General features: G+C 36.3%; 2 protein-coding genes across 4 annotated transcripts; one reads left to right on the plus strand and one right to left on the minus strand.

Moving 5' to 3' along the window:
* The first annotated feature begins 1,721 nt into the window (after positions 1-1,721).
* LOC112511026 (probable serine/threonine-protein kinase At1g09600) lies at positions 1,722-5,114 on the plus strand. Its single transcript, XM_025116390.1, has 6 exons — positions 1,722-1,865; positions 2,428-2,715; positions 2,911-3,228; positions 3,703-3,933; positions 4,263-4,363; positions 4,852-5,114. Exons 1-6 carry the CDS (start codon positions 1,722-1,724, stop codon positions 5,090-5,092), a joined length of 1,323 nt encoding a protein of 440 aa, XP_024972158.1. The 3' UTR covers positions 5,093-5,114.
* A 2,131-nt stretch (positions 5,115-7,245) lies between these two features.
* LOC112511028 (UPF0301 protein Plut_0637) lies at positions 7,246-15,259 on the minus strand. Of its 3 annotated transcripts, none has more exons than XM_025116392.1 (4): positions 14,786-15,259; positions 10,707-10,736; positions 8,884-9,035; positions 7,246-8,121 (listed from the first exon to the last, which is right to left on the minus strand). In XM_025116392.1, exons 1-4 carry the CDS (start codon positions 15,024-15,026, stop codon positions 7,456-7,458), a joined length of 1,089 nt encoding a protein of 362 aa, XP_024972160.1. In that variant the 5' UTR covers positions 15,027-15,259; the 3' UTR covers positions 7,246-7,455. The 3 variants fall into 3 exon arrangements, with proteins under 3 accessions (XP_024972160.1, XP_024972159.1, XP_024972161.1); XM_025116391.1 differs by having other exon boundaries at positions 10,653-10,736; XM_025116393.1 differs by lacking the exon at positions 10,707-10,736 and having other exon boundaries at positions 14,786-15,257.
* Positions 15,260-16,205: the final 946 nt, after the last annotated feature.

A 16,205-nucleotide genomic window follows, 5' to 3' on the forward strand; every position in this document is an offset into this window, starting at 1 on the left:
TCATAAGATTAGATCTACAGTCTGAACATTCATAATCACAAAATTGCCACGAGACTTCTCAATAATCATAAAATTGCCACCATGCAACTTTAGACCATTAGATCATTAGCATATAAAGTTGATCARTGAACATAAATTGATCTTACGGGTCTCACGAAAAACCTTTGATCTCACGTAAACCCAACCCCTGAAATTTAAAACAAATCATATGAAATCCCGTTAAATACCAACTACCACTGAAATTTCTAAATCAAATGTTTGTAAAATTTCATTGAATTCGTTGGATTGTAATTCCGGTTTTGATTGGAACAGAAAATCGCAAGCAAATGGGCAAAGCCAAAGGACCGTACCGTTTGAAAGTAAAAGGACTTGAGTAGGAAAACATTTAAAGTGTAAGGACTAAATATGTAAATTTAACGGTAGTTGAAGTTACGACCTTTTTCCCGCCATTAAACAGGTTCTCACAATTACAATCTACAGAAGAAAAAATCTTCGGTTGAGCGGATTTCTAGGGTTTCGAATGAACTATTCTTCGATGACTGTGATTCGGAAACCTAATCCTCCATGTTTTTCTGTAAGCTTTTTCAATCATACTTAGTTTTTAATTTACTTTTATTTGCTGTTAATTCTCGATATCATAAAGATTATACGTAATGGATCAATATCTTATAGTGCAAATGAATTTATTTATAAACTTTCCATTTATGGATTTTAGGGAAAATGGTTTCGTCAAATTAGTTATAAAATTCAGATCCAAAGCAATATCCAGCGAGGGGAAATCTTTTGAACCCCCAAATCACCTTCTAGGTTACGTCACAGGCACGACCAGAAATCCCTGCATCATATTTTACTTACAAATTATTTAAACATTTTTTGTTTGATTTCATTTGTGTGGATTTCAATTAGAAATTTGGATCATTTAGATGCAAGATTTCTGGTCTGGGTTCTGACTATCTACCCCTTCCGTTAGGAATCAATTCTTCCGTTTTATTGATCACATTGGGTTTTAATCGACGTGTTTTCGTACCTGGTAGCACTGATCTGAATAAAAATCATCAAAGTGGTATGTTGCTGATTATTACGCCACAATTTTGAAATTTTGGGTTTAATCTTCAGTTCTCCTTATATATACACGTTCTATATTCTTTGTGGAGAATTATTTAACAAAGCCAAGTTTCTTTTGGGGTAGAAAGCTTGGAATTGTAGGTTCTGGGGAAGTGAAATGCTTGAAGAGGCTCTTGCATTTTGTTTTCCCCCAAAGGAGCTGCAGTGAACGACTATTTTCGGTCAATATATGCTCTATCAAGGCTGTCAAGATACATGATTATCATGAATAATCACTCAGATGAGTAAGAAGTTCAATAGTATAATTGGATTGAGTGGCCTGGAGGTTTTCCACACTTGGGTTATTGAAATTTGATTCAATTGAGATAAACCCTGCTATCGGTTCAGAGGGGAGCAAAATGGGAGGGATTTGCTCAAGATTAAGCAGTGGAACGAGTAAAAATGATAGGAGAAAAGAGGGTGGATCGCTTGTTGGAGTACAGGTGGTTGATCCTTTGAATAAAGATGGTGTTCCACAAAATATTAAGACTGAGGGCTCTGTTGATACAGCATCCAAACATGGAACCCAGTTTGAGGATGGTAAAAGTAGAATCACTGAGAAATCAAAAGATAGAAATAGACGATCGATATCTGAAAGGGTACTCGGTTCAAAAAGGATGCAAAAGATAAAAAGCATAGTAGGTGGTACCCAAGCTGCACAAAAAGCAGCAGGATGGCCGTCGTGGCTAACTTCTGTTGCTTCAGAGGCCATACAAGGATGGGTTCCCCGAAGTGCGGAGTCATATGAAATGCTAAACAAAGTTAGTACTTGTTTCAGTTATTTGATCTTTCCTCATTCTTGTTATGCGTTCTTTCTGTGTTCAACATCATCCTCTGTTACCATAAACAATATGAAACCAGTTTCTAGTATGCTCTTTAGTTGGCCAACCTACTTTCAGTAATAAATCAAGCATAGGTTCTAAATAAGTTCAAAAAATGCAATCAAATAAACAATATAAATCCAGTTTCTACCGGTTTATACATAAGCTACTTATGAATTCTCCTTATCCCATAGTAGTTCCACCATTACATTGCTGATTTTGAAAATAGGTAGTAAAGATAAAAGCATATTGTCTATGCATACTTGTATACAAATCTGATTCAACTATGATATGGAAAGTTGATAAATGTTTTGAGACGTTGATTAATGGAAAGGGTGAGAACTGAGAAGGGTGTAATTTACATCTCTCTCAAGTCGTTGCATTAGGTCATAGAATTAGGCTTGATAACATGATTATATTTACGTGGGATTATGACAATGTAGTTGCATAATTAGTATCAAAAGTTGATATATTGTTTATACATGATATTTTCTCAACGCAGATTGGGCAAGGCACATACAGTAGTGTTTACAGAGCCCGTGATCTGCAAACTGATAAAATCGTTGCCATAAAGAAAGTGCGTTTCGTGAATATGGATCCAGAAAGTGTCCGTTTTATGGCCAGGGAGATTTGTATATTGCGAAGATTAGATCACCCAAATGTTATGAAGCTTCAGGCTATAGTTACTTCAAAGTTTTCAGGCACCTTGTACCTTGTTTTTGATTATATGGAGCATGATCTTGCTGGGCTTTTAACATCACCAAAAGTCAAGAAGTTCACAGAGCCACAGGTTTTCGTTTTCCTTGTTTTCTTCATACTTTATGATCATAATTTAAAGATCCTATTGATTCATCTTAATGGTGATTGATGGCAACCACAAATGTTACTTAAATCCTGTTTTTTTCAAGAATTGGCCAATAAAGTCTTGGCTTTTGTTGGTTTTTAATGTTTTCATTTGTAATGTATTTTGGGTATATGCTTGTAGATTAAATGTTATATGCAACAACTTCTTCGTGGATTGGAGCACTGTCATTCTCGTGGTATTCTGCATCGAGACTTAAAGGGTTCAAATGTTCTACTTGATAACAATGGAATTCTCAAGATCGGAGATTTTGGTCTGGCTGCACGCTTTGAGCCTGGCCAACGTGAACCATTAACTAGTCGTGTTGTAACTTTATGGTATAGAGCTCCCGAGCTTTTATTTGGTTCAACATCATACGGCGTCGGCATTGATATGTGGAGTGCTGGCTGCATCCTTGCAGAACTCTTTACTGGAAGGCCTATCATGCCTGGAAGAACAGAGGTATTTTTATGCATTTTTCACTTTTATATCCTATTGTGCCTCTATATAGATTGAAACATAATGCTTGAAATATAAAAATATTTTGCGTCTATGAAGCTTTTCGGTTCTTATAGATAGCAACTCTATCCTTTCTCCAATCACACACATAATAATACTTGTAGAAACCATAAATCATATAATCAACATTTGCATTGTTTGAATTTTCCTACATTCATGAGCATTGTTGGGATTTTGCTATAAATATCATGAAATACACAAAGGTAGGTTGTCTCCTTCTATAAGAAAAATTCAGACAGAAAATGCATATCCTAATTGCATAGTTCGTGTTTTTGACCGTTTGCTTTGATGTGCGGTTTAAATTCCTTTCTGTATCCTGAATTTATGCTCATCAAATGTATCGTTAATGTTAAAATCATTTTCCCTTTTGAAGTTGGAATTCTGTTGCTAATTATTTAAGTTAAAATGAAATCTTAGGTTGAACAAATACATAAGATCTTCAAGCTTTGTGGTTCACCTTCAGAAGAATACTGGAGAAAATCAAAGTTACCTCTGGCAACTAGTTTTAAACCTAAGAAACCTTATAAGCGACGCATTGTTGAGACATTCCAACAGCACCTGTCTTCTTCTGCTTTGGCTCTTTTAGATGCCCTCCTTTCAATTGAACCAGCCGATCGTGGTACTGCAACTTCTGCACTCTCGAGTGAGGTATGCTTGAAACTCGGCTTCATTACTGGAAGTTAGTATTTTATTCGAAAGAAGTGATAAGAAGCACCTATGGAGTCTTTTATTTCATTATGCCTTTTCTGTTTGTTACTTTTTTCTTTCTTTCTTTCTTTCTTTCTTTCTTCTTTCTCTTCCCTTCGTTTTGCTCACACTTTTGCACAAGCCGGGGGTCTTCACAGAAACAACCACTATATCCAGGTGTGCTTACATCGCCCCAAGACCTAGCTCTAGAGCGGGATATACTGGGATCATTTGGTTTGGTTTGGTTTGGTTTCTCTTGTACTAATAACTGAACTTTTATTTCGTCCCAGTTCTTCACAACACCACCTCTCCCTTGTGATCCATCCAGCTTACCAGAATATCCTCCAAGCAAAGAGTTTGATACTAGGTACCGGGAAGAGGAAGCTAGAAGGTAGATAACATGAGTCCTCATTACAAATTTCCCCAACTTGTGGATGAAATGAATCCTCATTATAAATTTACTAGTTGGGGAAAGTTCAAATAAGAGCCATAAATACTTTAACAACCTAGGAACCAACTATTCGTATTATTCATGATGAATAACATGTATTTTCATAATTCATGATATCATGCATTTTCACATGAATATCATGAATTTTCCTTATGGATAATTTTCATCATAGATATCTATCACAACATTCATCTATGGATAAAACATGAATAGTTGGTTTCCAGATTCTCAAAATAATTGTTGTTCTCTTGAACCTTCCCCTTTACTAGTTTGACATAAAAAGACGAAAGACATATCGTTTATGGAGGGTAACTATTTTCTATGACCTACTAAAAACACCTTAAAGTTCTGTAGGATTTTGATAATGGTCGAGTTCATGCTTGTGGCTTCGCAACTCAATATTCTGTTGTTGTCTTGAATATTTTCAGGCAGAAAGCTGAAGCTATGAAAGGACATGTGCCAGAATCTGTTAGAAACGGTGCTGTAGAATTGAAAGCACAACCTAAAGGACAGGTGCCTTCTTTAGAACTTGAATCTTTTCAGTTTCTTCTTATGAAATCCATCATTGTCATAATGGCCAACTTATGCATTACAGGGGCAGATTGTAGCGAGAAACTACAATCCTCAACAGGAAAACGGCATAGGGAAGAATGGATTCGTCTACTATAACTCGATGATCCACCAATGTGCCGCAGAATATGCAACGGGTAAAGACCTAAAAGACGACGCAGCTTGTACAAGTCTCAGAATTGGAAATTTACGCATCGATCCTTCACTGAAGAGACCGATGATGACTAATATGCATCCAGCAGCACCAGACTCTACAAAGAATGATGATGTGTCTAGCAAAGACGCTATGGTAAGCTTGCTACCATATTTACTTGTTTCTGCATGTTAGAATACGTGAAATCACTTTGAATCTCTCTTTAAAAGTGCCCATATAGAGAGATGGAAGGTTATTACAAATATATATATATATATATAGAGAGAGAGAGAGAGAGGGAGGGTTCAAATGAGAACACCTTCATTTTACGAGAACGTGAGAACACCCTTTTACTATTCACATGTGATACTATTATTCCATCACATATGATACACATGTGATACTAAATCAGAGACGCGGACGATTTTCGATGCGATTTTGGTTGTAGGCGCTCTTACACCACTAAGCCCCCTCATAAGTATTATCACATGTGATAAGGGTGTTGTTGATATGATACTATAATTCATCAAGACCATCACATGTGATGCTAAATCATATATGCAGACAACCTTTGGCATAGCCTAAGTCGTAAAACACGTCGTCTGCACAGGGTCCCCTTTCGCGTATTATCACATGTGATAAGGGTGTTCTCGCGTCCTCATAAAATGGAGGTGTTCTCGTTTGAACCTCCACCTATATATATATATATATATATATATATATATATATATATATATATATAATAATTTGGTCCGTGTTTAGCCAATGAGGACTCTAACACCCCTCCCTCTCAAATGGAGGCAAAAAAGTGTGAAGAACATTTGATCAATAATGCAGTCTTATATGTGAAGAACATAGTGTATATATAGAGAGAGAGGTTTGATGCCTGTGTTTAGCAGATGTGAGGCTCCAACAATGTAGTCTTATATGTGAAGAACATTTGACCAAATTATGACTCAATTGTCAGGGCCCGATACAGAAGCTAAACAGGGTTTATTCTGGACCATTGATTACTCGAGGTGGAAACACAGAAGACATGCTCAAATTACACGAAAGACATATTCAAGCAGCAGTTCGGAAAGCACGTGCAGACAAGACCAAAACTAGAGAGCTATGATATAACCGCGTGCAAGCAGTCTTTAACATGCCACACCCATTGGAATTTTGAGATTCTGCTACCTTCATTAGGAGGGAAAGATCAGTCTCGAGGGTGACCCGCTTCTAACCGGGAGTCGAAAGATGATCTTCGCGAGTATTATTGTTATTGCTGCAGTGAAGCATGAGGTGAAATCAAATGAAAATCTTGTGGTTTTTCATGGCAGTCACCTGCAGGGTGGTTGTGAAAGGAGTTGTGCAGGCCAAAACCACAGATAAAGTGAAAAGCATACCATTGTAAGAATATAAAACTAAAACTGCATTCATAATTGAGATTTGGTGGCTTCCCGGTTGACGTAAACGATTACTCGTAACGTGTTAATGATTGTTGGCCCGTTAAGAAAGCAAACAAGTCGTATTTGATCCAATTGATATTAAAATATGGTTTGAAGCTCGAGATTCGGTGGTTTTTCAATTGACGTAAACGAGTACTCATGTTATCGTAACATCATAATGATGTTAGCAATGTTATGTTTATTTGGTTTGATTTAGACGTATATACAAGAAAAAGATTGTTGAAATTTAGTGGACAGTTACAAAAGAACAGTTATCAAAATACCAACATACGACCATCAGTTAGTAACTTAGGGGTGGTAGGGGCACTGCCCCTTGGACCCCGCAAAAGGGTGCGACCATCTTGACCCGCAAAAGGGTGCGACCATCTTGACCCCACCATAAGACACCTTCCAATAATCCTAGGTTCTTACATAAGGATGCCCTCCACACCTCCTAATCCATGATATAGCTTAACTATCAACCCAATATTCTTTTTTAAATCAAATTACATAAAATGAACAGATAATTTCACTAAAATCACCAACAAATTTTTTCCCAACAGACAAGGGATACGAGTTTTCACACAACTATACATAAAAGCAAAATATTTAGGGGCCGTTTACCTAAACACTTACCCGGTAAGCACTTATCGATAAAATTCAACACTATCATTTACTTATCAGATAATATTTGAGTCACATAAGATGATGATAAGTTATCACTCCATGTAGAGTAGGATTCATATATATTATATATATAAGTAGGAGAAACAAAATTCTACCTTGACCATTCTGTACAATTTGAGACTAAATATAAAGACTGATGAGATGGTAACTCACCAACTTTAACCTCAACTTTCTGTCATTTTATTTCAACTCAAAATCACTTCAAACAGAAACTATAGATCTTGCTTCGGCTTGCGGCTGAGCTCCGAGTAACGACCGCCCATAAGCTGCAAAATCTCTTCCCACAGACCCTCGGTTGAAGAATTCTGCGTACCACCAAAAATCAAATTCGAACTACAAGCCGCAACATGCCATAAACCGGCATCAATCTCTTCCCTCAGCTGATCAAGTTGCCAGCCAGCATACCCGACGAAAAATCTGAAGTCTTGAGGTTTAAGAACTCCGGTTTTCACTAGAGCCGAAGCTTCGTCCAAACTGTTTCGAGAACCAAAGCACAAAGTCGGAATGACTTCTTCAAAATCGAGAATGTTTTTCTTCCCTCCAGCTCTTAACAGGAATATGCTGGCCTCAAGAGGGCCACCAAAATGCAACAAACAATCAGAAAATGTGGTTGCCAGATGGAGATTTGTGGGTTTCATGTTTTTTATCTTTTTATGAAGGGGGCGATTTACGATTACGCCAAATGGACCTTCTTGTGGGTGTCGGGTTCCGGATCCAAGTAGAAAGACGACCGATCTTTCAAAGGTTTGAACCCCATCGAGCTTTTCTGTCGCAACAAGGACACATCCCGTCTCGGGGGAGGTAAGGGGATGAGCCCATTTTGACCCGAGACGTTTAGACTCTTGGACGACCCCTTCCTCTTGTTTGTTAAGCATTAACTGCATAGAATAATCCCATAAATCAGTTATATTCCCTTTAGCCATTGCAAAGTAACTTGGATCTTGAAAGAACATAAGGGCGCAGGACAGGACGAGAGGATGGTACAAAAACGTGTCATCTCGCATTTGGCGTGACATTAACCAGGGACAAAACTATATTTTCTCTATCCCATCGAAATAGGTGGAACAAAAATCAGGGAGATGAGACAAGTTTGGTAAATTACTAAACTACCCATGTCAAGTTACGACCGTGAAACCTTCCACAATTCTTTCACCCACCTACCTCACTCTTACCCATCCAGTTTTGTCTAGTCCAAGAACGGATAGAACCTGAGTGGGACCAAAATAGGTGGAAACAAAATCAGGGAGATGGAACAAGATTAATAAATTACTAAATTACCCATGTCAAATGAAAATCCTAAAACCTTCCAAAATTCTTCACCTGCCTACCTCACTCTCGCCCATCCAATCCTGTCCTGTTTGGTCCCACGACAGGACAAGCCCTGAGGGGGAACCAAAATAGGTAGAACAAAAGTGTCTGGAAGATAGGACAAGATTGGTAAATAACTAAACCACCCACGTCGAGTTAAAACCCTACAAGTCTACAACCTTACACAATTCTTTCACTCAACTACCTCACTCTCGCCCGTTCAGTCTAGTCAGCGTACCAAATGCACCCTAACGATTCACTATATTCTTGTTGGAGAACCAAAGTTAATACTTTAGCTAAAGAAGAATGGAGGTCTGATTCAGAAATATTACCTGCTGATTCAGATAGAGAATTGCTCTAAACTCTCTCCAGTCAGTGGCTTTATTCTGAGACTTTGGAGTACCTGTATTGCTAGATTTATTGCTTTCAGCAGGATTATTTCCATTGTGACCCTCTCCTTCCGGAATGGAATGATCACCATTGCCTGGGTTTATAGAAACACCCACGAAAATCAACATGTATAAGATGAGATTAATTGGAAAATTTTCCTTTTTGGCTAAATTTCAAGCCAAAATTACTTATTCGTCAATTAGTAATCATTGCAAAATATTGATAACACTTACTTTGGTCGACAAGATTCTTAACCGTCATTAAGAGGGGGGGTTTAGATATTTTACCAACAGACTTCTGTTAAACCGTGCGTAGTCAAATTGCATCTACTCTATGACAGAGACAGTAACCAAAAACAGATACAAAAACAAATAATATTATATGTGTGTATATAATTATTATTTGTGCCTACTTGTTACCTTTTTTGTGCTCCGCTCACCATATGTTAGTATGTATTCCTTACACGTATTTGCTCACACTAAGGTTAACTTAAGGGACTGAATACCTCATCTATCAGACGTGTTTTAAAACTGTGAGTCCAGGTGAGGACAAAGCGGACAATATCTTGTACGGTTAGCCTGAGATGTTACAGGGTTACGTACATCTCAACACCCCCCCCCCCAAAGACCCTACTTTCCAGTGGAATTTATTGGGTCAGTTTGGTTTATGTATATATATGGGTATGTGTATGTATATATGCAGATATGACACTAAGTAAGTGTGTGTGTGTAAATTCTTGGAGAAACGTTTTTTACAGTGCAGGTAAGGTATATCAAGTTATCACTAAGGTTTTGTCGCGGGGAAAGTCTGGTTATGAGGCAAAATGTATCTTGTTCTATCCTTGATTGGAGATTTCTCTGTGAAAAAACTAAAATTTGATGAGAGGGAAGGAGAAGAGCCCGCTACTTGCAATGAGTAGAGGTTTTATTCAATCACATAGTGAAGTTGAGCAACTAAAACTTGAACCAAATTTAAACGCAATACCAAAGTTCATTGGAAAAGGCAACCCAAAAGATTTGGGACCAAAAGCGGTTAGCGGCTTTTAGGAAATAGATGAAAAAGATCCTTTGGATTTAAAAAACTTACTTTCAGTTAAATCAATTACGAACTTTTTTCTAGGATGCCTAAAATTTGTTTTACATCTTCATGAAAGTGTTCCATTGTCATAAGATCTTCTTGGCTATTATTCAAAAGGTTATATGTATATATATGGGTTGGGTTCTGGTGAAAAGGACAGTTAAGGTGAGAAGCGTAAGAAAGGATCTTCACCCTTAGATGCACATTAGGATGAGAAGCACCGGATCATTCCCCGTTTTATATATATATATATATATATATATAGAGAGAGAGAGAGAGAGAGAGATTTAAAGCAGAACCCATCAGAGGAAAACATGTAGCTTGCAAGCATTTTTATCTACATATTTATGAAAAAAATTGGAGAAACTGAAGTTCGACCATCCTTGCATCATCATAATATGGTCATAGATCTTAGGTTGTAACTTGATCATGAGCGAATTATCACTCATCATCAGTCCTTTTCTGACTAGATTTAACTGAACCTCAAAACCACATCCCACAAGTGTTGATCATCAAATTTGGATGTGAGAACAACAAATAACAACACTTCGTTGGTTTCACTATACTTTTACAATATTGGAACATTATACTCCATAACCAAAAAAAAAACATACAGTGACATGTGACGCCTTACCAACAATCGTGTTGCAAGCAAGGCGCCATAGTTGACTGCAAGCAAAAAGCATACCTTTGACCCCCCATTCAAACCAAGCTACCCCTGAAACAAGGATAGAAGCACCTTGTTTCGTATACAAGATAATCACATCGTCAAACTAAAGAGTTCAACATTATTATAACTTAATTTAATCATATCCCGATGATCACATCTTGTTTCCTATATAAGATGACAACCAACACAATTTGTCTCTTGCACTTTGTACTCCTAAAATTCATGGCTTTTTCCCAAGATCTATCTGCAACCAATTGTCTCTTTTCATTACTTCTGCTCTATGATGGAAATGGGGGATATGAATTCTAGTTACACAAGAATGGCTAACATAAATAACAAGTATTCTAACTAGGAAAGGAAAAAGACAAATCTATGACCAACTTAGATGAAAGCAAGACAAAATAAAAAGGAGGTGGCTTACAAGAAGTAGTATGCAATACATATCTAGCTAATAACTCCATAATACATATATAAGAAATATTGTTTACTCTCTTAAGAGTTAAGACCACAAAGAAGCAAAAAATGCATTCCATCTCTCAAAGGGTACAATCCTATCATGCCAATCCTCCACAAATCCATTTAATCAAAAAATGCACACTGCCAAAGAATTTGTGTAGCATCCCCCCCCCCCCCCCAAAAATGAAACATACACACACACACATATATATTTAATTACTCTCTTAAGACCATAAAGAAGCAAAATTTGCATTCCTTCTCTAACCATAAGAAGAGAGCCAATCAACAAGGCTTGGAAGCCTCCCACACTCACGTTTGTTGCACGTGTTAAGGTACAACAAGTTCAGCGCTAAAATGAACAGGGGTTCACTAATTAAATAAGTGGATATTTCATTGTTAAGCACATACAACATATACTAATAATATTATTAGTAAATGTTATGTAATCATTTGACATCATTAGCATTCTAGAAAATACATGCAATCTTCTAGATAAAATAACAAGTGTTGTTCTACGCATATACAAACATTTATAAACTAAATAGTGACACAAGTACTTGGAAAAAATTTACAGACCATGGGTTTCTAATTGCCAAAGCAAGCAAAGGCAGACAAAAGTAAAATAGAAGGGCATCTAGTTGTTGCTGTAAATGCCTTGCCTTGGGCGAGCCCACCCGGGTTCGATTCCAGGGGAGGACAGGTTGTCTTTTCCGGTGCTTGCTTATGAGGTATGGCAAGTAGGGTTCACAAAATGTGGACCACGGGGACATGAGGTCCCCGCCATTAAACCTTTTTTTTTTTTAGTTGTTGCTGTCATTTTGTTTCACTTCTCTCTTAATCAAAGTCTCCTCGATCAATTAAAGCTATAATTATTAATGGTCAGTTTTAACCAAAGCCTCTCTTTCCCTGTCAATTGGATACAAAAAACAAAAACTATAAGTTTTGCTATTTTTAGGTGGCAAACTTACAAATTTTGACACTGCCAGCCAAAAATACAAAATCGCAAATTCTACAGTGAAGGGGGAGATGTGGACCAAACCTGGGACACACAAACAAAGCACCCATGGCACACCCACATGCATCCACACTAAAGGGACTACGACGAAATAGCATGCTAATTAGCATTCTCAAAAAACAAAGCACACATAAAATACTCGTTGCACACCACCCGTGCACTCCAACTATGATCCCTCCCATGAATATTAGTTCTAGAACCTAGACTTCCTTAATATGACACTGCCATAGTTGTTAAAAGCATGCATGAGCCTCAACATGAAGAATATGTGGAAAATACATTATTACCCTTTGCAAAGGCCCATGAGCCTCAACAAACAACACTTCACCTCCTTCTGCTATATTCCTAACATTAAGGTCATAACTATAAGATAATGTATAGGAACCCATTAATTATTCCTAAAACTTATAGGCAATGTTATCACCCATCAATTAAAATACTAAGAAAGACAAATATGTATTAGAGGGATGGTACAACATATCCTCTCCCTGATCAAGACAGTTGAGAAACGCATCCAGAATATCAAGCTTCTCTTGCACAAAACGACTACTTTTTTCAGCTTCATTTCTCCATTGGTTTTCTTAGATCTTCAATACCAAGTCTTAAGTTCTTGCTTTCCTCCTTTACTTCTTACATCAAGATAAAAGAAGAATGAATCAATCAATCTCTTATCACAACATGCATCATTTAGTCATGGGTATGTGATTGTATTCCTTGGGGAAGGGGTGGCTTTGTTGCTATTAGCCTATTATTGCAAATTTGCAATAACCTTGTGCATGTTCATTTAGGATATATTTTATCATGTGCACCCCATGCTTATTATTGTGTATACACCTACGTTCAATTTTGTAAATTTGGGTGTTGGTGCACTATTCTAATTTGACATGCTATGCTACACTACATTTGATAAAGAAAACATAGCTTAATCTAAGTTAACTATTGAATCTTTGATCCATTTATCTAAAATATTTTTTGGCATTTTGTTTTACAAGAACCTACTTCTAGCTAGACAAAGCTTTATCCAGAACAATTTTAAAAACAAAAATAAGAGCTTCTGTTAAATGGATGGCGAACTCTCAGCTTGTGTGTAATATGTGTTCTTGCAAACTTTAATGGGATGAAGGGAGAATTTTTCTAATAACACCCAACAGGCCACTTCAAATGTTTCTGTTCTCTCTTTCTTGCACAATCTCCAAAAAATCTCAAAATTCAGAAGGCTTATGCTCTACTGACACTAAGAAGATGATCTCTTTAATTAGAACCTATATGGTAATTGGAGCATAAAGAGAAAACAATGTACCTAAGATACCCCATCACTTCAAAGCTCAGTTGGGCGCTACCGCTTGACTGATAGAAAGTCAGGTTGATCTGTTGAGTGAAGCTGTGAGCCTACCCGATTAAGGCTACAGTTTCTTGAAAATACAAACATAAGAGAACTCAAATATAACATAACGTTGAGTTTTTATCCTTTCTTCACCCTTTGTTTACTTCTCTTCAAGATGACATATTACCCTCTGTTTCAGTGACCACCGAGTTTTCATGATTTGGGCCATGAATCCCCCATGGATTAGGCATGTCAACAGGTTAGACTACTAGGTGATGTGACACATGATTATCTAATAATGATATGATACTATGGATCCCAATTCGATCGATAAAGCTATAGATCACAATTGATCCAAGATCCAACTTGATATGGCTTAAATCGATGTTTATAATTTACACTTTTGTACCTGCTGCTAAGCTCGACTAAACCAAACAAAAGAAATATACCCAGATAATGTCACTAGGCTGCTAAGCTTGACTCTGAATCTAATAACAGTCGATCATTTTCATCCTCTTTCTTGTCTAACAATTCTGACATATCATTTAAGTACCAGTTGGCGGTTGCAGAGTGGTGGAGGTGCACATAGTATTCTTACCACTACCATCACCAAGAATAAAATATATCACCACTGCCCCCATCGAGCACCATCAACGTTGCTCCTATATATTACCACACAAATGGACTTGCGAAGATCAAATTTCAATCATGGTCTGCAACATCAACAAGTCTACCATGGATAGGCTCACCCCATAAGTATATGTATATCCATTATCTAAAGAATTAGGTGACATTCGGCCACATATGAAACACTGATATCAACGTGAGTTGTTTTAACTTTTATTTCTATAATCTTCTATTTTAATGTGTTCCACATTCGTAATATAGATAATTTATCAAACAGCTTTTTCCCTCTTAATCAGACAAACTTTATGTTGAGATTGATCTTGGACATGAAGAAAACATAATTATTGAAGAATTCAACACAACCTCCATACAATGCGATGCATCAAACATTAGTCAAAAGCAACAAAAACTAGAAAAACCAACAACTCGGGATTTCCAAAAATTGCTACCATAAGCTAAATGTTCAAGGTCCTTGGATTCACTAATTACAACATATCTCAAAATAATCAAAAATCAACATCAGTTCAGAAAACAGCTACATTTTTTTTAAATCATCGGTAATCCCAAAACATATATCACAATACAAGCGAGATTCAAAGAAAGTAAAAGAAAACAGGTCAACGATGATATATAAAAAAAAACCCTAAATTATTGAAGAGAAAAACAGAAGCGCACCTGAAGGAGATGATGAATCAGAATTATTCTGCGAATTCTTCTTTCCCATAGCTCGCACGACAAACGATGTACGGGAAGAAACAGTTCCTCTCGGAACCCTGATCTCGAATGCCTTTCCAACATCGAAAGAAACCATCTTTCTTGATTTCCATGAAGAAACAGGCTTATCGTACAAGTGATTATTCTTCGATACATAAGGGCACCGAGCTGCAGTTTTGATCTGTACAGCCCACAGATCCATCAAGATTCTCTTCTCTTACTAATTATCAGCCTGAAATTGAAATCTTGAAAAGTGTTTTAGTTTGATTTTGAAGAAGCCATGAAAATGTCAGAGGGAGTCGTCATAAAAGATGATAAAAGGTGGACTATATGAGGAATTCAGTGGTAATCAATGCGGATGTTCGAGATGAGAGCAACCAGGATGAAAGGGAAAGGAACGTGATCAAGTGTGTGTGTGTGTGTGTGAGAGAGAGAGGGAGAGAGAATATGCCAAGATATAAACCGTTTTTATGGAGAAAATGACTCGAACGATGGGTTTAGACCCGTTGCCACGATGTGTCCTACATGGTTCATGGGTTTAAATCACAACGAGGTTACGGGGTGATTGAAATTGCTTATAAAAGCTATTTTTTAATTTATTTCAGTTTGATATTGGTGATAAGATGTTTTCTGGTATTTGGATAAGGAAAAAAAATTGTTTATACCGGTGTCAAACCGGTAATAAGTTATTTTTTGATAAGATAATTCTTCTTGACTTATGAAAAACTGTTTATTATCAGTTTACAATTTTAACCATGTTTTATTTAACTCCAGTTTGATACCACATAAGTTAATAAGCACTTTTACAACAAAAAAAACATAAGTTGTTTTAAATAAGCAATGCCAAACACCCTATATATAATAGATGAGAAAAATATTATCCAGACGAGTGAATAAATCGACTTTGATACAACAACGATTAATTATTATTACTATAAAATTAGTTCATAGATACATCTTGATTTTAATATCTTTATTTTAATGTTTAGTTTTATTATAAATAAAATAAAATTTTGAAGATACAATCAAATTTTTAAGAGAAAATATATTTATATTAGTATTAATTTTTTTAGAGAAAATATATTTATATTTTTAAATAAAATAAAATTAACTATTAGTTTTAATTTGTTAATATCGAGTACAAGGATTAATAATTAGAGATTTAGCAACATTTGAATCTTTTAAGGATGTTGTGCAATTGAGAAAATTTTAGAACAAAATAAATATATTTATAGTATATTATAAAACATTTGACAAAAACTTTTAAAAACTATTTTTTATGTATAAAGTACATTTAAAATTCAAGATTACAAGTAAATTATGCACAATTATAACTTATTAAAGCTTTATGTTTGAATTCATGTAACTAACTGCGGATAAA

This window comes from Cynara cardunculus, assembly GCF_001531365.2.
Source record: "Cynara cardunculus var. scolymus isolate 2C chromosome LG 4, CcrdV1, whole genome shotgun sequence".
NCBI classification, from domain to species: domain Eukaryota; kingdom Viridiplantae; phylum Streptophyta; class Magnoliopsida; order Asterales; family Asteraceae; genus Cynara; species Cynara cardunculus.

What these genes read in the sequence shown, in the direction of transcription:
- LOC112511026 (XM_025116390.1), top strand. Translation starts at nt 1,722, where the DNA reads ATGCAAAAGATAAAAAGCATAGTAGGTGGTACCCAAGCTGCACAAAAA. An exon ending in TCATGCCTGGAAGAACAGAG is followed by an intron (nt 3,229 to 3,702) that starts GTATTTTTATGC and finishes ATGAAATCTTAG; the next exon opens with GTTGAACAAATACATAAGAT. An exon ending in CGGGAAGAGGAAGCTAGAAG is followed by an intron (nt 4,364 to 4,851) that starts GTAGATAACATG and finishes GAATATTTTCAG; the next exon opens with GCAGAAAGCTGAAGCTATGA.
- LOC112511028 (XM_025116391.1), bottom strand. Translation starts at nt 15,026, where the DNA reads ATGGATCTGTGGGCTGTACAGATCAAAACTGCAGCTCGGTGCCCTTAT. An exon ending in TGATTCATCATCTCCTTCAG is followed by an intron (nt 10,737 to 14,785) that starts GTGCGCTTCTGT and finishes TCCTTGTTTCAG; the next exon opens with GGGTAGCTTGGTTTGAATGG. An exon ending in TTCTCTATCTGAATCAGCAG is followed by an intron (nt 8,122 to 8,883) that starts GTAATATTTCTG and finishes TATTCTATGCAG; the next exon opens with TTAATGCTTAACAAACAAGA.